Source organism: Adiantum capillus-veneris, chromosome 27, assembly GCF_014529385.1.
Source record: "Adiantum capillus-veneris isolate H3 chromosome 27, ASM1452938v2, whole genome shotgun sequence".
Classification (NCBI taxonomy): domain Eukaryota; kingdom Viridiplantae; phylum Streptophyta; class Polypodiopsida; order Polypodiales; family Pteridaceae; genus Adiantum; species Adiantum capillus-veneris.
This window is the reverse complement of record NC_140957.1, coordinates 51737650-51759077: the sequence shown is the minus strand read 5'-3', so window position 1 is coordinate 51759077 and position 21428 is coordinate 51737650. Positions and strand designations below refer to the sequence as shown.

Here is a 21428-nt window from a genome sequence, read left to right as displayed (position 1 = left end):
TTGGAACTGTGTTTGTGTGAGAAGCGACATTAGTGTGTGTGAGCACGTGTGAGAGAGATACGGGACAGACAGATAGAGATGCACCAGAGTAGTGCTAGGAACAATACCAAGAAAAGTCCATATTCTATCCGACTAGAGTTGTACCTCGGACATTTTGAAGAAATCCACAGGGACAAAGAGAGAAAGGGCAGTAGAGAGAGAGTTGTAACGTGTAAGGACTAGAGATAGAGATACCCAGGGATACAGATAGACACGGATACAGAAACAGGAGGAAGATGATTATCCAATCTATGAGTGGATTCAACTAATTAAAAAGAAAAGGCTGGATCGTAGCTTGAATCCAACCCGAATTATATCAATGAGAAGCAATTTGATGCATGCGGTAAAACAAGGAGAATTTTAACCATAACACGGATTACAACTGAGATGAAAAGTTGACATAAGGTAAATCTGAGAACAGGAAAATGGAAAGCCGGAGAGAGCCGAGGATTGAGGACGGGACATTGATGACGTGACAGTCATAATGTTGTAGGTGGGAGTTATAACCTAACAGATTCTAAAGAGTCAGGCAAGTGAGTGATAGCACTTTATTCTTGATCCATTTACCAGTGGCAAAGGAACGCCTGCCAGAGTGACTAACTGGACAGCCCCTTGTGGCAAAATCTCTTGTACCATGAATGGCCCTTGCCAGGCTGGGACCAGCTTCTTAGCTTTCTTCAGATACTTAGCTTGATAGAGTAGCACTAGGAACCCTGCGTTATTTTTGGCTTTCGGAGATGGCAATCATGCCACGCTTTGCGCGCTTTGCGACGAAGTTGCTCAGCTTGGAGAGCATGTGAAGCTAACCTCCTGCTTTCTTCTAACATTGAGAGATGGGAGAGGTTTGTTGAAGCAATCCTCGCTGTGACACGAACACTTCCCACTCTTGTTGAACTTGAGTTGAACTCATATGGTGCAATTGCTTCTAGGCCGAAAGCTAGCTGGAATGGGGTGTAGTTAGTGGTTGCCTTGAAGGAGGTGCAATAAGCCCAAACTGTGCCGAGGATAGCCTGAGCCCAAGATGTTGGATGCAGGTGACAAGCTTTCTTGAGAAGCGCGATTAGCACTTTGTTAGTGCTTTCAGCCTGCCCATTTGCTCTAGGATAGTAAGAGCAAGACTTGCGATGAAAAATCTTGTAATTCGTAAGGAGTGTGGAGATCAGGTCGTTGACAAAACGACTACTTGATCACTAGTGACTTCCAGAGAACACCCAAACCTGCAAAAAATATTTTCATACAAAAATTTTGCGACAGTGGCGGCTGTATAGTCGATGGTAGCCACCACTTCGGCCCATTTTGTTGCATAATCTGTTGCTACCAGGAGATATTTATGATTGTCGGGTTGAGCAGATGGAGTAACTGGACCAACAAAGTTCAAGCCCCATCTCTCAAAGGGCAACCACGCCATAGATACTTGCAGAGGGCAATTTGATTGCTTGCTAGACTTGGGCGCACATCGCTGGCAGACATTACAAATCTTGACATGAGCAATAGCATCTCTAAATATATAGGGCCACCATAAGCCTGTCTGTAAAATTTTTTGCGCCGTGATGTGACTAGGGTAATGGCCACCTGTAGGACCACTGTGTGCATCCTCCAGAATGTGGTCTACTTCATGAGGGGAGACGCACCTGTGCAGCACACCATCTGGCCCAAATTTGTAGAGCTGTCCGCCAATCAAAGAGAACGGTCTAGACTTTAGCAAGAGTCTTCTTTTTGCAAGGGCGAAGCATTCTCAGGATATAGGCCAGTAGAGAGCAGATGTAACACATCTCCATACCATTCTGGGGTTGTGTCCACCTTAAAAAGATGACTATCAGGAAAATCATCATCAACCCCAGTATTGGGCTCACCTGTGTGTACGCGAGAGAGATGGTCGGCCATGACGTACTGCTTGCCTGGACTAAGGACTACTTCGAAGTCGAACTTCTGGAATATGAGTAGCCATCTCCACACTCTTCCTGCAACTTGGGGTTTATTCAGAAGCTAGCGTAGCGCATGATGATCTGTCATGATAGTGAAGTGAATCCCTAACAAGTAATGACGAAACTTTTGTAAAGAATACAACATAGCCAAACCTTCACTTTCTGTGGTGCTGTAGTTGCGCTCTGCTTTGGTGAGCAGGCGACTTGCATAGTGCACAGGGCGATCCAGGTTGTACTCTTTACTAGGCTGAGTCAGCACAGCCCCACAGCCAATTGACTGGCATCTATATGCACATGAAAAGGGAGAGACCAATCTGGAGCCACTAAAATAGGTGCTTCAGTGAGGCGCTTTTTGAGGTATTCAAATGCTTCAGCCTCAGGTTTTGACCATTTAAAGGGCACTGTAGCACTAGTGAGTCGGATCAATGGTTGAGCCACCTGTGCATACATTCGTATGAACCTACGATGATATCCTGTGTGGCCTACAAAGCTTTGAACACCTTTCGGGTTGATGGGAGGTGGTAACTTCAAGGTTGCCACGATCTTCTCTGCGTCAGGTGCTAAACCTTTGGCAGACACCACATGGCCTAGAAGTGTGCCCTCAGTGACCAAAAAGTGACATTTGTTAGGATTGAGTTTTAGCCGTGCCTCTCTGCACCTGAGGAAGATAGCAGAGAGCTGAGCGAGGTGCTCCTCTAGATTTTCCACGGGGTTGAACATTGGGCACCTGAGAAGGTCGAAAAATCGTCCATGAAGATGCGAAGATGACCCGTAAGTAAAGGACAGAATATAAGATATATTGCTCGATTGAAGGAAGGTGGAGCGTTTCTCAACCCAAACGACGTCCTAGTGTAGATGAAAATACCCCAGGGAGTCACAAAGGCCGTTTTTAAGCTGATCACCTGGATGGATGTCCAACTAATTGTATCCACTGAACACATCCATAAAACTGTACAATATATGTCCTGCTACATCTTCGAGCACATGCTCAATGAAAGGTGTAGGGAAACCATATGAGATAGTTACCTTGTTCAGAGCGCGGTAATCTACGCACACGGATTTTATTGGACTGCTTCTTGGGCGCTATCACCATGGGTGATAACTACTCAGAGTGCTCCACAGGTACAATGATCCTTGTCTCTTGCATTTTTTCAATCTTTGACTTGATAGCCTCTGCATACTTTGGGACCTTGGGTTGAGCTTGTAAGCTCAGCCTCTGACAGGCCTAGCCCCTTCAACCAGAGGGATAGTGTGGAGACCCAATTCTGGTGGGATCCCTTCCAAATCCTTGTAGGACCAAGCAAAAACGTCCTTAAAAGAGTGAATAAAAGAAACTACCTGATCAAGTATGCGGGATGCTCCCATAACCAAGCTGCTAAGAGGACGTGTTGAGGGTTGTCAAGGTCGCCTAGGTTGACTTTTTTAACAGGGTCAGGAGGTGTAACTGTGGAGGCCCGAGGGTACTTCAGAAGTTGAAAAATGAGCTGCCTCTTGGAGCTTCGAGACATCATGTGCTGGCGTTTGATCGATTGGAAACTCCGCATACTCTTCTTGTAACCATCCTGGTGGAAGCTCATCGAAGGGTAAATCTTCAGACACAGACATAACAGAGTGCTTTTGAGTGGGCGGGGCATCCGACCTGGGAGATGTTAGAGGAAGGGGGGAATCATTGGCGAGTTCATGTAGAGGAGATTTTTTCCCCCTTCGGTGATATGTGATAGGTTCCCCGAGACCGAGGGCTTCCATAGGAGGATCATCTGAATCATGAGATTTTGGGGCTGACTCACTTACTTCTTTGATTGGTCCACTTTCTGCTGTAGGACTACTGTCTGGTGTAGGACTTGTGACATCTGTGTCCGCCTGAGGAGTTGGGAGAGAGAGTGTTACCGGCACATGTGAGTTTTTAATAGAGACCACATAGCATGGCATCGAGGCGGTAGCTTCCAACCACTGCAGTAGGTCTTCGTCAGACCCCATCAGGTGGGATGGGCTGCTCATGGTCTGGGTTGGACTGTACTGACAATAAGCTTTGATGAACCACTGGATCCATACCTCCTTCGAGCCGAATTGGTTGCATGGGGGAGCCAGGAGTATGTATCCACATGGCGTCGTTTCCCCAATCATGAAGTGCCTTAGTATGCCACAACCATGGTCTACCAATCAGCAAAGGAAATCCTCTCTCCACCTGAGGAAGACTGACCACCACAAAATCCAAGCTAAATGTGAAATCTTGTATTATCAGAGGCACCTTCTCTACTATGCCCACAGGGTAGACTGTCCTCTGGTCTGCCAATGTAACAGTGAATGGAGCAGGGCGGGTAGGCTGCAGACCTAAGGCCAACATAGTAAATTCTGGCATTAGATTGATCCCAGATCCACCATCCACTATGACGCTTGAGAATTAATGCCCAAGAATAGACACAGTGAGACGAGGACTTTTGTAGTTGGTGAGGGGAGCAGCTGGATATGAAATCATGGAGGACTCCAAGGGCTGCATAGGTAGATGCCCGCCACTTGGCCCTGTACCAGGGTATAGGGACTGGATGATGGAAAGGGTGTCACTTCTAAAATTTGCATCAAGTCGAAGCATGTCGTACAGTGACACTTGCTGAAAAGTGTTTTTCAAGATAGACTCTGTTGTGGGCTTGTTTCCTTTGATTAGATCTTGCTCTGGTATCTTAAGCTTCTGCAAGTCCTCTACTGCTTCGATGAAAGTACCATCAATATCTGATAGAAGCGAGGTAGGTTGGCTCGACACTACCTACTGGTTTGTCAGCTACTAGTGGAGTTTGACTCATTTGTGAGACAGGAGATGGAAAGATTGGACCGCCAGGGAGGCTGAGGCCAAGAGCAGTTCTCTGTGCCCGTGTGAGCACACCAGCCGGCTCTTCCACTTGCTTCAACCCTTCTTGAGAGGCAACACAAGAGTGGAAGGTGGTGCCTGTGGAATGGAGCTTACTGTGATGAGGTTAAGCTTTGGAAATGTAAACTCCTGCTGGTTCTGGCTTGTGCTTGCAAATGTGGACGCTCGTTGTTTTCGGCAATCCTTACTATAGTGATCCTTAGCTTCAGGGCAAGGTCGGCAAGGAGGGGACCCTTCTGGCAACGGACATTTGCTCTGATAATGTCCATACTCTCCGCACCTATAGCACAAAATTGGCCTATTGGAGGGGCGAGGTGGTCTCTGCCCTTGCTGCATGGGACCTGATTCTGACGTGTAGAAGCTTTGTGGAACTGAAGGAGTACTAGCATGATAAAAGCTGGGAGATGTAAAGTTGTTGTGCATACCTTGCATAGGAGGTGTTGTCAGCAGAGGTGGCATCAGGTTCTGATGGCTATATGGTGACACCATGTTTGATGTAAGTGCTAGCCCTTGTTGGAGAGAAGGACCTAGACTTTGTTGTATCTGCTGTAATCCCTTGATATAGTAGCAATCCTTGTCTTCATGCCCAGACTTCTCGCAGAAGTGGCAATAAGCCCGAAGGGGACAGTCCTGTGGAGGATGCCGTGGAGAGCGACAAGAGCTGCACCATACCATAGCTTCAGTCTCCTGCTGAGACCGAAGATCTTCTAGCTTTCTCTTGATTTGATCCAAAGCCTCAAGATGTGGTGGTCTAAGAGAGATTGATTTCTCTTCTTGGAGAGATTGATTTCTCTTCTTGGAGAGCGCGTTGTAGTTTTAGGGCTTCAAGTTCTCTGTGCAAAGAAGTCAATGGATCCGCAGGACTTTCCAAAAACACAGAGGGGGTCTCTATGTGAGGGGAGTTGTTGAACAGCTTCCTAGCCCCCTCTATCCTAGTAGCAGCTGCGATGAACTCCTCCAAAGTGGTGCCTGGTCAAAGACTCTCTCGGAGTCTTTGCTGAGAAGTTTTGGGAAGCGCCTTCTCCACACACTTCTTAACCATGAATTCACCTGGTTGCTAGGGAAGCTTGGCAACCAGAGACTTGGTCTTAGTCATAAGCTCTGCAAAAGTCCCTCTGGCTGGAGCACCATGTTGGCTAACTCATCCAACACCTTCTCCTGGTAGTCACCGGGCCTAAAAGCTACACAGAACTGTTGCCTTAAGGTTGCCCAGGTTGCAAAATGGTTCTCTGCAAACTGGCTGTACCATTTGTCTACTAAGCCATCCAAGGTGGATGGAAAGAGTACCAAATAAGCATCTTCCCTGTTAAGACCACGACCCCTACAGAGAGATACAAACCTCCTTGCATGGTCGTCAGCATCTTTTGAAGAGAGTCCTTTGAATGTAGGGAACTTGATGTTTACCTTAGCCAAAACGCTAGCCAACGGCTCCATGGCCCCTTGCTGAGCCTATTGCTCAGTAGCCTGCTGTAGCAGAATAGGAGAGAGCTTTACGGGAGAAGGTGATCTGGAAGATGTGGAACCGGATGAAGGAATGGGTGATGTATGTGGAGGTATAGGTAATGAGGTTGATGAACTTCTACTAGGTACCAAAGGTCGTCTTCTGTTATAGTACTTCAGAGGGCTCAGTAGTGTGCTTTGACGCTCGACTGACCGCCTTGTATGTGTCATGCAGTGACCACCAATCCAACCAAGCTTTGGGCAAGAAAACCTTGAACTGGCTGAAGACTGGTCTAGAGTCTACTAGACCAGGCTAGTGACTAGACCAGGGTGGACCAGGGACGAGGAGGACTAGACGAGGGTCGAGGAGGACTAGATCAGGAGGACTAGACCAGGACGAGGGCTGGTGGACTAGGGCGAGAGATAACTAGGGCTGGTTGGACCAGGGCGAGAGATGACTAGGGCGAAGGAGGACTAGACCAGTTGGACTAGGCGAGAGGAGAACAATGCAAGGCAAGGGAGGCGAAGCTAGGCAAGGTAGGCGAAGCTAGATAGACCCAACTAGCTTCAAGATTTGTACCTCACAGAGTGAGATTTCAGTTGAGGTCCCACCGTGATCGCCAAAATGAGAGCACCTGTAGCGCAGATAATGTATTGTGCTCTGTGGGTGGTCCTCAGTGCAATGTGCGTGACAATATCACTCAAACAGACTGAAAAGAAGGGAAACAATAGACAACAACTGAGCTCGCAGACACACAACAGCAACAACAACAACAATAGACCACAACAAATGACTCGACTATCTCAAAGAACTGATACAGACTCTGGCGTGGCAGCACACTCAACTCCAGCGCAGGACTCTCAGGTACAATGGGGTGTCGAGGCTCAAATGTGCAGAGATGGTGAAGATGTGCTCTGTGTATAGACTCACTCTAAACGACTATGTAAAGATCCCGATGACCAAACCACTACTACTCATATATACAATCATAAAGAGCCACCAACGGCTCGTAAATGAGTCTATCTCCACTGAGTGGTGGTGGTGACATGGCCACTGCCACGTGTCACTATGTGTCACTGCCCAGCGAGTCCGTCCAGTGTGAACCGACCAACCAAAGACCAACTGTAAATTCCAAACTGTACTAACTGTCCTGTGAAAGTGACACTGTAGCCTGCTCCAGTCTGGCCGCCCACATTTATCCCCTTATTCTTTATACATACAAAGAATAAGGAGCTTTCACTCTTTCTCACATTGTGCTCATACAGTGAGATTTGGGAGCTCCACCCACATCTTGTGTACTCTTTCTCTCTCCCCTTTTCACTCTCCGCACACGCAGCGCATTCACGCACTCACAAGTTGATGGGGAGTTTGGGTCAAGGGGCCAAGGTGTGTGTGAATGGCCGCCTGGGAAAAACAAGGCTATTAATAAAAACCTAAGCAGCGAATAAAAAACGGGAGAAGAAAAGCTTGCAGCAGTGGGGGGGGTATAAATAACGTCCACAAGCAAGTTTGGGGAAGGCTCTCAGAGGAGACAGAAAAAGCGGCATCTGTAGGAGGTCGTGCTACAAATAAAGCAGGGGATCATGGTGGCTGCGACGAGCTGGTGTCTTGGTTGTGCTGTCAAACGAGAGCAGCAGGAGGTAAGCCTTCTGTAGAGTCGGTTGGACAGCTAAAGGCAGCCGAGACAAGCCGAGCACAGAATATTTCTTGGAAGGTGTCGAGCGGCTGAGGCTGAGCGAGCGATTGAGGAAGTGTGCTGTTTGTAGCGCAGATCCGAGGAGGAGTGCTGGTAGTTAAGGAGGCCGAGTTGCCGGGGACGATCTTGAAGCATAGAAGGGATCTGGAGGAGATTCTCGGCGCTGGTCTATAGACGTGAAACCCAGTGGTGGTGATGAGTGGAAAAGGAAACAATAAGGGCGGCCTGCAGTGGGGAGCAAGGACGAGCTGATTGTCTAGCACAGGAGCATGAATGTCCCGAGCAGAGACGTAGCAAGGGGAACAAAGTTGGTCTGCAGAGGAGATTGGGATGGAGTTAAAAGGGCTTTGAAATGAGTCCAAGGCAGACGAAAACGCCAATAAGCAGGGGAAAAGTTGACCGAGTTGCAGGGCATTGATTTGCTACTGTTTAGGGCCGCCGACGACGAGTAAAACATGATGCAGCGTTATTTGTTTTTCTTTTTTTTAAGACTTTGAACAGTCTCTTAACACTTAAAAAACAAATTTAAAAGGTGATTCCCATGCTGGTTCTCAGCTTTACAAAGCATCTTAGAAGCAACGCAAACAGAGTTTGACGGGCTGTTAAAAGCAGAAGGCTAAGTTGGTGCTTATGAAAGTGGTCAAGAATAGCAAGGGAAGGGCATTGAGGCCATACAGTTTTGGCATTCGCACTTCCGCTCATAGTCTCGGCGGGTTCAAAAGCACTTGGTGCCTATTGTGATCAAGTTTTTTTTTGTATTCAGATTTTAGTTCATTTAAGTAATTCAATTCAAGGTGTACAAGGTGTTCTTTTGTGCTATATTCTCTTGTGTTGTGCATCTTTCGCTCTCCAGTTCCCACAGTGTGCTAGCAGCCCGGTGCTAACCCGGCTCAACTCGTGAACATAAAATTCCCCCGACACCGGAGGAAGCCTGGGCATTAATGATTCAGAGATGCATAGTAGTGCATCACTTTCCAAGCTCACAGTTAGAGGTCTGTTCCCATGGGCGGACCCATGCCTTATCTCAAGATGTTCCTATATTCATATCCGTTGGTGCGTGACAGTATAAACTGAATCATTCTTGATTCATTGTCTTCTTTCTTCTATAGTTCTTGTGTGTCGTGTTTGCATGTGTTCTGCTAGTGTTCTAGCCCCTCTCGTAGTTAAGTTTAGACTTCTGTTACAATGTAGATACACTTATGCATAAAGAAATTTACTTTCTCTGAGCTTTATAATCTCTCTTTTGTTGATATATTGCAGGTTCAAGGTCTGAAACGTGTGCGCATTGGGAACTATCGACTTCCTCGTACATTGGGGTACGTATTTCTAAAAAATGTGTGATTGGATGTCGGCTGCATCACTAATGGAAATTCTAAAGGGGCTCTTTTGTCTCCATGTGGATGATAGTAGTAAGACCAATTGTCCACAGCTGTAAAATGTGCAATCAGTCATACGTAAGCAAGAATGCGACGTTTGTAAATGTTGTTACTTTTGTATGTGTGGTTGGGATCACAACAATAGGATTGTGAATACAGTTTGGTTCTGTGTCCCTAGAGTAACTAAGGTTGATTCTTCTTCCAAGTGCTAAAACCAAGAGGACAATTGTGGGAACTCGGAAATTATACACATGCACATGGTCAAATGGTCAACAATAGCGTGTTAAAGACATTTAATTACGGAAAAATGCCTTTGCATAGTGATTCTTGTGTCAAAGTTGTATGTGGGTGGTGCTAGCCTCCAGTTATTACCACCAACTTTCCAGTCTTATGTGCTATACATCCTTTTCCCATATGTTATAGGTATTTGAGCATGCTCTACATTCCACATATTTCTTCATATGTAGATGAAATTCATGGGCAGAGTTGAGATGGTGAGGACTGCTTGATGTATGAGAGAGAAAGAAAGGCCCTAGAAAACTAGCCTGTGAGACAGGTTGTGATTAGCAAATCACTGACACGGTGGTGAAACAGACAAACACACCACGAACTGATCTGAAACAGCAAGTACTGAAACTGAAAGAAAACTGAAAAACTGGAGACGAGACACAGTTGGGCGGAGTTCGTCTCTCAGATGCTGTGGTCCCTAAGGTAGGCTTCCTTTGCAGTCTTTTATTAATTGATCTTGAACAGATACAACTGTTGGAAAGTCGCTCGACCAATCCGCAACCATACACTGATATGCAGAGAGCTCCCAAGGCCACATATTTAAAAGCACTTGACCTGAAAAGCAATTGCCGTCAGAATCTGGCGCCCCAAAGCTCTGCAAAAGTCAACAATTTCATGACTGGCCAAAATGCAGCCCTCATCCAGCCATATGACATGATCACACCGTACAGACATGCTGTGTGATTTGTGCCGCGCTTGCTGGCTCGGATTTGGGTCCACTCTTGTGGTCCAGCTCCAGCTCAGCTCAGCTCAGCTAGTCCATCCATCTACAAGTGTGTAGGTCCTTTGGATATGAAAATACAACAATAGTGTCCTCATGTGATGAGTTTTGATGGATATGGAAAAATAGCTGGTAAAATGCAGACTGCGAGGGAGCGAGGGATGGAGCTATCTATCCTATGAGACTCAATGCAAAACTATATGCAATGGATGTACAACATGCTCTGAATGGCACTACTCAGCTGCACAATGATCTAGATCTAATGATCAACTTCCATGGTATATCTTTTCTCATAGTCCTGTAGCAGGGGATTAGATTGCTTATCAACTTTGCTTATCAACTCAGGATGAGACATAATCTTGCACAGCGAAGTTTGAAATGGATTTTGAACCTTAGTCATCTCCATCTTTGTCATCCTTCAGGTCTACCAACTCAACATTCATCAGTACTGTAGGCAGTGATCATGCTCGGGTGGTCTTCTAGAAATGAAATAATGAGTTTTTGATATGTCTCCAATATACTTCAATGTACAATAGAAATATCATGTTGCCATTGTATGGTTTGTCTGCACTGGAGAGAATTTGAGAGAGTTTTTCATGATTGAACAGGATAGGAAAGCACCTGCTTTTAACAGAGGCGAACATGAGAAATGCCCAGCTGATGGGCCAGCCCAAGATGGATGAAGCGAAGCAAGAAAGACAACGTTCCGATGTTTTGAAGATAGGCTCCGCCTGAGCGGAGTGGTCGAGTCTTCTTGTGTGTTATAATCCTTATGGGCACGCATGCAACATGACTATAAGCTGAGACACTTTTTCCAAACCCTACTTCACTAAAAAGAACGTAAATTTGTGAACTAAAAAACTTTGTGAACCAAATGAGCTTTGTATCGTGTTGAAAATACATGGCAATCATAGGTGAGTCCACTAAATGATAGGGATGCTCTCAAGAAGAGGAAGTGATCTTAGCTTCAAATCCTTTTCTTTTGACTATATCATCAAGAGCGCTTTGTTTTACCATCTTTATACTAAAAAGTTTGTATGTTTTTTCTATAAATGATTGCTAGAATGATCAAGGCCAAGGCGATCATTACGATAGAAATGTAAATGGTATTTCTCTAATTTTCTAGAAATTTTTTGGTCCAAGAGGTATTTCTTTTCTCGCTACAACTTAGTGTTTTGATGTTCAAGTGCTTGCCATCGTTTTGCTTGCACCATTGGCTATTTGCCTTAATTGGTTCCTCTTAGGTCATTTATGGCAATCACAAAGAAAGTAGTCTTACTATCAAACCACGGTAAAATCAAACTCAAGCAATATGATAAACAATCGAACAATATGCCATATATTGCACGGTTTGCTTACTAAGTATAGCAATGCTTGATGATTCACAAAGAACACAAACTTGTTCGCAAAAAGGTATTGTCTGAAACTCTTTACAGCATAGACCATTCCTAACCCTTCTATTTTTGTGGTAGTGTAATTCTTTTTTGCACTATTCAGTTGTTTGCTAGAGTAGCAAATGCGAAATCCATGTTGTTCTCTCTAGACTATGCGAAAATGTATCCAACATAAGCTGATGCATCTACGTGGACATGGAAGATGTGTGTCCCCAATCAAGAGCTTTCAGAAGTTACTTTTTTCTTTTTGTGGTGGTATCTCACATTAACAATGAAAGAGGAAAGCCATCTATTTTAAGAGCTATGAGTTCAACATCTGTTTTCCTTTTGTTCTCTCTTCCCAATCATCTCTCCTATTGCAAATGCAGCGATACAACATTCGGTGATATTTTTAAATAGAAAAAGAGATGTATCTCTATTACAATGAGGTATAGCTTTAACCAACAGTCTTGGGTTTTACTCCTTGATTTCTTAATGCACATTCATCCTCAATAGATAAATGGTGTAATTGATGCTAAGGCTTGGTGACATGTTGAATCAGTAGCTTAGATTATTAATACATCGAAAGAGAATGATATGCAATGCATTTAGGCAACTCTATAGAAGTCAGGTGACCCTCGAAAACATGGACTTGATAATAGTAATGTATGTGCCTTAAAGCACTTTGTCCCCATGCAAGGTACTTCCAATGCAAAGGTGGTTGTGCGTAAACATCACCATCTTTGTTGTTGGATGGGTGGATTAAATGGTTTTTTATTTCTCAGCTTCATTTCTCATTGTGAGGAATGGTAATGTGGAGCTTTTCTAATGCTTGCTTACGCCATTCATACATTCAAATCTTTGTTGTTGGATGGGTGGATTAAATGGTTTTTTATTTCTCAGCTTCATTTCTCATTGTGAGGAATGGTAATGTGGAGCTTTTCTAATGCTTGCTTACGCCATTCATACATTCCCCCGCCCATTTGAATGTTTTACTTTCGAATTAGGAAAACACACTTGCATTCTTTTCAAAAGTATCTTGTGTCCGATTCACAAAGACCATGTAGTTAGAATATGTAAAAAGGATGCATGTCTACTGTTGATCAAGCCAAGATTGCAAGGGTAGGGGATACATTTACTCCACCCTTGGTTGTAGTAGACAAAGGAGACCATTTGATTGAGCACAGAAAAGACGCCATCTTTCTTGGGGCTCATTTCTATATTCCATTTTCTAAGCCATGGACAAAAAAGGGACCATTTTACTTGGGACTCAATTTGATATTCCATTCTATTGAGCACAAGAAGGCACCATCTTTCTTAAGACTCGTTTCTATATTCATTCTATAAGCCATGGTTTCTTGGGTTTTACTCCTTGATTTCTTAATGCACATTCATCCTCAATAGATAAATGGTGTAATTGATGCTAAGGCTTGGTGACATGTTGAATCAGTAGCTTAGATTATTACTTGGGTTTTACTCCTTGATTTCTTAATGCACATTCATCCTCAATAGATAAATGGTGTAATTTATGCTAAGGCTTGGTGACATGTTGAATCAGTAGCTTAGATTATTAATACATCGAAAGAGAATGATATGCAATGCATTTAGGCAACTCTATAGAAGTCAGGTGACCCTCGAAAACATGGACTTGATTTCCAATGCAAAGGTGGTTGTGCGTAAACATCACCATCTTTGTTGTTGGATGGGTGGATTAAATGGTTTTTTATTTCTCAGCTTCATTTCTCATTGTGAGGAATGGTAATGTGGAGCTTTTCTAATGCTTGCTTACGCCATTCATACATTCAAATCTTTGTTGTTGGATGGGTGGATTAAATGGTTTTTTATTTCTCAGCTTCATTTCTCATTGTGAGGAATGGTAATGTGGAGCTTTTCTAATGCTTGCTTACGCCATTCATACATTCCCCCGCCCATTTGAATGTTTTACTTTCGAATTAGGAAAACACACTTGCATTCTTTTCAAAAGTATCTTGTGTCCGATTCACAAAGACCATGTAGTTAGAATATGTAAAAAGGATGCATGTCTACTGATGATCAAGCCAAGATTGCAAGGGTAGGGGATACATTTACTCCACCCTTGGTTGTAGTAGACAAAGGAGACCATTTGATTGAGCACAGAAAAGACGCCATCTTTCTTGGGGCTCATTTCTATATTCCATTTTCTAAGCCATGGACAAAAAAGGGACCATTTTACTTGGGACTCAATTTGATATTCCATTCTATTGAGCACAAGAAGGCACCATCTTTCTTAAGACTCGTTTCTATATTCATTCTATAAGCCATGGTTTCTTGGGGCAAATTTCCCCGGAAGGATTCAATCCAAAGTGAGCCACAACCACCACCATGCCAAATCACCTCAGGTAGTAGTCACACGCATGAAAGGTAAGGATGATGGCTGAGAATGGCTTTGTTTGTAGGTGGGGATGTCATGTTATGTAATTCTCAACTTCGTATTTCACATTTTTGTTTGTTAGGCATTTTCAACTAACTAATGATTTATGCTGTTCTCAACTTCGTATTTCCTTAAATACACTTCTGTTCGGTATTCTGAAACTTCATTTCAATTAACTAGTGATTTAAAAATTGCTTCTTCAAACCTTTTGGTCATTTGGAAAGTTTACGGACCCATTTTAACCAAGAGGAAAAGCCATCTTGACCTTGTTTTCATAATGAAACCATCTGTTGGATATATATACTACAAATCACTCTCAATATTCTGTAATCATCTGTATAACAATTCTAAGGCCATACAAACAGTGTACTTGCACATTAAGTTTTCCTTAACTATCATTTCTAAGGCAATCCAATGAGCTACCAAATCTTTCTTGCTGGATTAACTAGAAACTGGAAAATACCAACAGCAGATAGAACTCACTATCTTGTGTGTTCATGGCCTTCATAGTTACAACTTCCCTTCACATTTGGTGGTAAAACCAAGGAGAACAAGTCAAGGTTCGAAACCAACAAGAACACCAATCCCGACTTGCAGTAGATGAGGACAAACAACAGGAATAAGCGTCAACATGGCATTTGATAATCAAAATTGATTGTGTAAAGACATATATCCCTTCCTGGGGGGGTACCGGGGGGGGGGGGGGGGGGGGGGGGGGGGGGGGGGGGGGAGGACAGCACGAAAGAATCCATTTGTAACCAGATCATGGGTGAACATCGCAACTCAGTATAAGGGAGAGGGAGAGTTTACAGAATGTAAACCTGACCAAGTTGATACTTGAGAGTAGAAACAAGATGAGCTGACTCACAAGGAGGTTACATTTCAAAGAAAACCTTATATACTAGATATAAACGGCACTCAACAGCAAAATAACAGAGTTACCAGGCCTTCCATACACCACCTAAGGCATACACTTGAAGCCTGCACAAAATCCATGCGGCACAGATTATAAGCAAAGCTGGCAAGTATAGGCTCCACAGTATTACTGGCATTGGCAGCCAGTAATACAACCACATATTATGAGCAAAGCACGGCAAGTATAGGCTCCACGCGAGCCTCAACTACATGTGACTGCATAACCCTTGCTCAACAGCTGTCTTTCTCTGCCAAGGTTGCTAACACACTACCACAATGCCTTAATCTTGGTAAAGGCTATGACCCATTACAAAACATACTTCAGTCCATCTCTCTTCAAAATCAAGGATCACAGAAAAACGAACAACCAAAATGTCTTAGTCTTGGAAAAGGTTACAACCCATTACGAAACCATTCATCACTCCATCGCACTTCAAATTCGAGAAGCTAAAAAATCCCTCTGCTCCCTTAAGTCATGATGCCCCCCTCCACAGTTGAAGCCCATGAACTGAGCACTAGCCTCGACTCTGCTGAGCATACATACCTGACCAACCTATCTGAAGGTACTAACACATTACAAAGCAACCAAAGTTGGTCCTAGCATGGATTCTGCTGCTTGTTTACTCCTATGACCAGAACCAGCCAGAAACTGAAGTTAAAACAGGTAAATGAAAAGTAAAAATAAAAACACAACAAATATTGGGCAGTGCTAAGATGTTTCTCTCACCACAACAAAGTTACAAGCAGTCCAGGTAAAAGCTCAGCTGATCATTAACATGTCTGCCATTTGTGTTCTGTGAGAAAAACCCCATACAGGAAAGTAGCAATAATGCCTCGGATCTGCGCAGTACTTACACACGTCATGTTAAATTGGCACCATCAGAAAGTCAAAATTGCTAGACTTTCACCCAATTCTAGCCGAGAAGTGACCCTTGAATAGAGATTGTTGCGAAAAAAATGCCTTAGCCTCCTGCCACCAAGATAGACACAAGCGCTTCAATAGATCCAAGCTGTCATCATTTGGTTGCTCTTGAAATGTTCAGCGCAAATAGTACGGCAGGTAACTAGAAGAGGAAGGTACACCACTGCCTAGATGATAATTGCTGCTTGGTCCATGAATTTCAGTGTAAGGTAATCTGCTCCGGGAAGCAGCCAAAAGCCTCTCGGCATCATCTCTGGGCATCCCGCTGTAAGGGTGAATACCAGCACCAGGCAGATTTGAGGCAGGACCCCTGGAATAAGATCCAATCCCATCCCGTTGTCCATAAGGGTTTGACTTAGACAGTGAAACTGGGCTTCTACTTCCCACTCCGTACCCTTCATATGTAGAGTCAGGCATCCTGTTGAGCCTGTCTACACCATATGGGGGGAAGAGAGGCTTTCCAATATCGGTGGGTGTGTAGTCCACCTTGCGTCCCAAATCAGTCGGAACGTAATGACCTCGCTCTAACGAACTGATATAGCCTTTGTGCATTTCATGTGCAGGCTCAAAGCCTGGTCGAGTAATTGCTTCATCACGTCTGTTACCATTTAGTCTCCCAGATTCGCTTTCGTTGGGGGCCTTATCAGATTGGTTTTCTTGTTTACCATTTGTGGCTGACTTCTTGATTGCGGCTCGTTCTTGTTTCAATGCAGATACTCGATTGCGCAAATCCTCCAAAGGAAGCCTAGAATCCAGTTTGTAATCCTCTAACACTTTGATTGCATTCTTTAAAGCTGCGATCTGCTTCGTATACAGTTCACCCTGTACAAATAAAGACTCCACAACATGAGTAAAGAGGCCTTCAAGATGCGATCACATCGAGGAAGGGGCGAAACGTACCACATTGCCCCCCGTTATCGCTATCTTGTCTGCATCAAAAGTTTTCTGGGAATCTTCTAGATAGGATCTGAACAAGGTTCCTGGGTTATACCTGTCAAGAAGGCCAAACACGGATGCATAGCCAATAGCATCTATCTGCTTACCCTCTTTTATAAGTCTGTCCACAACAACTGCATAAATAAAGAGAAAAACAATATAAAGGAAACAATACAAGGTTGATGAAGGAGGCGAGGGGTCTAGCCCTTTGCATTTACTCCCACAAAAAAAAGCAGGAGGCACAAACACGTAAATACATTCAACATGTCTTGTTAACAAACCTGGTATCCTCTCTGTAAGCCCTAGTGTCCTGCACAATGCCGGGCCAACCCCACGTCGAGACATAAAGACAACAGAACTTAGCAAGTCTTCCATGGTATAGTCTGTTCCTATACCAAAAGTGGCAAGAAGCTGCAAGAAAAGATGCGAGGACAAAGCATAATTATCCTGGGGATGCCTCTCCAGCAAAGACTTCCAGCGCCTAGCTACACTTCTGGCGGTCTCCTTTATATCTGAAGGTACAACGGGAAAATCCACTCCTAAAACAGGATCCGCTACTACTTGAGAGAGACACTCTAAAAGAAGAATGCACGAATGCCCACATTTGTTGCTAGCAGAGACTTTGTTGACACCTTCCGACAACTCAAGAATCTTCAGCGACAATCGACATGGGTCGCTTGAAGCCTGAAGGGCAGCCTGCAAGTCAGGTCGGAGCTTCTGAAGGTCCTTCCTATTGTGAATAAAAAACTCTTTGAGCCCCTCATAATCCAGCTTCTCAACAAGTTGTTTTATCTGCATGGGTGGCGGAGGCTCTGCTGCAAGCTTTACCATCTTGATGGCTTCTTCCAAGGAGGGTGCACTCTTCACCATGCCCCCCTTTTCACATTCTGCACTAGCATTGGTAGCAAATTCTGATGCCTCTTTTCTACGTTTTAATGTAGCCGTATCATCAACAGTATGATCCTTCCTCTTGTTCTTAGAGGTCTGCTCAAAATTATCACCTTTTTTAATTGCTTCCTTGGTTTCCACATCTTTCTTCTGTGGACCTGGCACTTCTGCTTTCTTTCTATCACCAAGTCCAACTGAAAGGGTATCCTTCCTCACTGTCTCATTGCGCACACTTCTTGAAGAAGAACCTTCAGAAGAACCCTTCTTCTGGGGCACATCTTTGGTGTCTTTGAAAGTTTTGGCAATTGAATGATCCTGCTTTTGTGCTCCCTTTTCTTTGTCTTTATGATCTTTACTGGTATCACGATCTGTCGCCTTGAGAGGCTTCGCAACATATGCCTTTTCTTGACCTTCATCTTTATTCTGCAGATCAGCCTCTTCATCAGGAATTCCCTTCTCTACTCTCCACTTCGCCCGCTCCTCTTCCAGCTTGCGCCTTTCCTCAGAAATCGCAGCAATGGCTGTATCTTTCTGTTCTTTGACGCGTGCAAGTGAAGCTTCCTCACGGCCAGCAATGGACTCTTCCCTCTTTTGAAGGGCAGCTCGGAGCTCCTGAATCTTGGCATCGTACTCGGTCTCACGTTCAGCGAGCTCTTTGAACTTCTGCTGCAAGGCACGTTCGGTGATGCCGAAGCTTCGCTCCAGGTTCTCCCAATCCGTGATGCAGGCACCGATGAGGTTCCGATGGCTGTGAAGGGCAGCCATGGCCTTGGCAGCTTTCTCCTTCCGGGTTGATACAGAAGCTAAAACGCTGGACATGGTCTCGGTCTCCATAGTTTGGAGAAAGAACGAATGTGAGGGGGGGGGTTGAGCATTCCCCCCTCTCGTTGGACTCTCTAACCCTAATAAGTTCAGACAGAACTTCTGCCTAACCCTCAAAGACTGGTTGGCTCTTGCTATCACTAAAGCAAAAAAAAAAATTAGAGGATAAATAAAGATTTGAGATACAAATACAGGAGACCCACGGAGGATACGAATGCAGAGGTTTAGGCTGAAAAGCATATAATGTGGGCACTTCATTGACGGCTAAGATTTAAGTCACAAAAGGAGCAACCTTCGTTGACGGCTAAGATTTAAGTCACAAAAAGAGCAACCTCTGGCACATTGTGCAAAATTATTTCAAGACAACCAAGTAAATTTTCATCCATTACAATCTATCGAACTCATAAGGAATTAACGCCAAGCTGACTGCAACTTACAGAACATAATGCCCATCAATATCGCTAATAGCATAGCATACTAATGGAGATGAAAAAGATGATAAGCATTGCTTTGAAGCTTGACTCTTGGTTGGATTTGCATTCCATAGCCAATAGGTGTTGGTGTAGGCTCTCTACTTCTCAAGCTTGGAGAAGTAGATGGAGTTCTTGCTCAACACATGAGAGAATGTGTGAGTGTGTGGGAGTGTATGCTCAAAAAAGAGGCTCCCATCTTGCTTTGGCCGACCCCCCTCTCCCTTAGCACTAGCTTGCACCCTATTGGCCCACGCCAAGGCCTAGCCAATCATAGACTTTGGTCATAACTAGCAATAGAGGTAGCATTTAGACAAGTTTCCTCCTTTCCCCTTTTGAGATAGAGAGCTTGATCAATTATTTAATTGAATCTAAATTCTCAATGAACCTCCCTAAAGGCCATCCAATAGGATTCACGCACACTATGAGGCCAACATGGCTAGGGGCTTGACATGTGTCCTTTATGCCTCTTGTGGAAAGGGTGGCTCTTGAGAGTGTGGGAGTGTGTTTTAGCTCATTCCCTACCTTTAGGGCTCGCCCCCTCCTTTGTAGGTATCATGTTTGACTTGAACACCTCAAGCACATGTCTAGCTTGCCTAAGGTCTAAAGTACCTAAAGGTCTTAGGTCTAAGGACTTTTAGCACTAGCCTTTGGATATCTTTAATGAAACTAACCCTAAGGTCTTTTAAGCTCCATTATCTGCACATTGTTCTTCAATAGACCATCTCCTTTTGAGCCCCTTTTGAGATGTAACCATCTGTCTTTTTGGCCCTTGTGCTGAGGTAGGTCTAACAAAACATATCTATGTTCTAGCTCTTGTTTCCCTTTTATCTTCTCATATTAAATGATCAGTTTAACATGAGAAAATCATTTGGTCAAGTTATGTATTATATGATATTACCTCTCTCTTAAAATCATAGGTAGAGAAGGTAAAGCCCTAGTTATTAGTCTATGTTTCTTAGCGAGTAGAGGATCCCTTTTTACTCTACGACATCATTCTAGAACGGATGACTAATTCATTTGGTGTTTGAGAGACTCAACTGCCGCAAGCATGTCTGATCTTTAGTCCATATCATACTCCCAGAGTAGAGTGACAAATTCTACTTGGTGTTTGGGAGACGTCGTCATCACAAGCATGATTCTAAGCATGTATACTACTTAAATTTGTGCACAATAAAAGGAGAACTAGTCTTATAAGACAAAAACATTGTTTATTTAAAAGGCATTTACATTTGCTTACTCTAATGTGCATTGTAAGCATTGCCAAGGTTCCTATTATCCTTAAGTTGTGTTCCTAGCATCCATCTAGCATCTTCAAAAGGATAATTACTTGATTTAATAAGACATCATTGAATAATCTTAGCATGTCTTAGTACCTTGTCTTCATGTCGAAGGATGGATTCGGGTTGGAGCACCTCTTCTTGATCTTCGATCTTCGGAGGGTTCTCAATTATTGGTTCTCTTGGTGGCTCTCCTTTGTAAGGCTTAAGTAGGCTCACATTAAAAGCATCGTGTATGAGCCAATGAGTGGGCAACTTTAGTTGATAGACCATCTCATTCATTGGTTTAAGGATCTGAAAGGACCATAATATCTTTTTGCTAGCTTAGCATAATATACTTTTGGTGGCCCATAGTTTTTTGCCTTAGACGAGCTTTGGGGAATTTTAGCAAGACCCAATCATTTTCCTTAAAGGTTGAGGCTCTTTTGTGCTTGTCAGCATTAGCCTTTTGTCTTTGCTGTGAGATGGATAGAGCCTCTTTGATCTTTTAAAATGATTCTTGCAAATCTCGGCTATACTCATCAGCAACGAAGATCTTCCCATGTACTTTAAGTAGCAAGGGACTTTTAGATCTTCCCTCTATGACATCAAAAGGTGCCTTTCTGATAGAAGTATGTACAGTGTTGTTGTATACATACTCTACAAGGGTAGGTACTTCTCCCATTGTGAGCGTTGATCTAATTTCGTAACATAGGTTTTTAGTAGACCTAGAATCGTAAGGTTTGCTATTTCGCTTTGCCCATCCGTTTGTGGTTGATAGGCCAAGGAAAAAATTAACCTTGTACCTAGATTCTCAAAGAGACCCTTCCAAAAATTATTGCTCATTCTAGGATCTCTGTCCGACACTATGGACGTTGGCAAGCCATGGTACTTGAAAATTTGAGATACGAAGAGAGAGTTGTCATTTGATGTACCTTAAGAGTCTTTTTGACATGTATAAAATGTGCTTGTTTGCTAAACCTGTCGACGATTGGCCATATTCCTGTATTCCCATGGATAGACTTGGGCAATCCAAAGATAAAATCTATGGATATGCTCTCCCATGGCGAATTAGGAAATGGCA

The 21428-nt window shown here is 43.8% G+C and overlaps 2 protein-coding genes across 2 annotated transcripts in view; one reads left to right on the top strand and one right to left on the bottom strand.

Annotated features, from left to right (window-relative positions):
• The window catches only part of LOC147421970 (putative ribosomal large subunit pseudouridine synthase SVR1, chloroplastic), a 106300-nt gene extending 94803 nt beyond the window's left edge, over positions 1-11497 (top strand). Inside the window, exons 9-10 of the mRNA XM_086502620.1 lie at positions 9225-9280; positions 10958-11497. Coding sequence (XP_086358746.1) covers positions 9225-9280; positions 10958-11084 — 183 coding nt within the window. The 3' untranslated portion in view covers positions 11085-11497. The remainder of the gene's footprint in view (positions 1-9224; positions 9281-10957) is intronic.
• Positions 11498-15746: 4249 nt separating this feature from the next.
• LOC147421969 (uncharacterized) lies at positions 15747-18729 on the bottom strand. The gene is made up of 3 exons (XM_086502801.1): positions 17187-18729; positions 16870-17039; positions 15747-16791 (listed from the first exon to the last, which is right to left on the bottom strand). Exons 1-3 carry the CDS (start codon positions 18625-18627, stop codon positions 16087-16089), a joined length of 2316 nt encoding a protein of 771 aa, XP_086358927.1. The 5' UTR covers positions 18628-18729; the 3' UTR covers positions 15747-16086.
• Positions 18730-21428: the final 2699 nt, after the last annotated feature.

What these genes read in the sequence shown, in the direction of transcription:
- LOC147421969 (XM_086502801.1), bottom strand. Translation starts at nt 18,627, where the DNA reads ATGGAGACCGAGACCATGTCCAGCGTTTTAGCTTCTGTATCAACCCGG. An exon ending in GCTTACAGAGAGGATACCAG is followed by an intron (nt 17,040 to 17,186) that starts GTTTGTTAACAA and finishes TTATTTATGCAG; the next exon opens with TTGTTGTGGACAGACTTATA. An exon ending in CGATAACGGGGGGCAATGTG is followed by an intron (nt 16,792 to 16,869) that starts GTACGTTTCGCC and finishes TTATTTGTACAG; the next exon opens with GGTGAACTGTATACGAAGCA.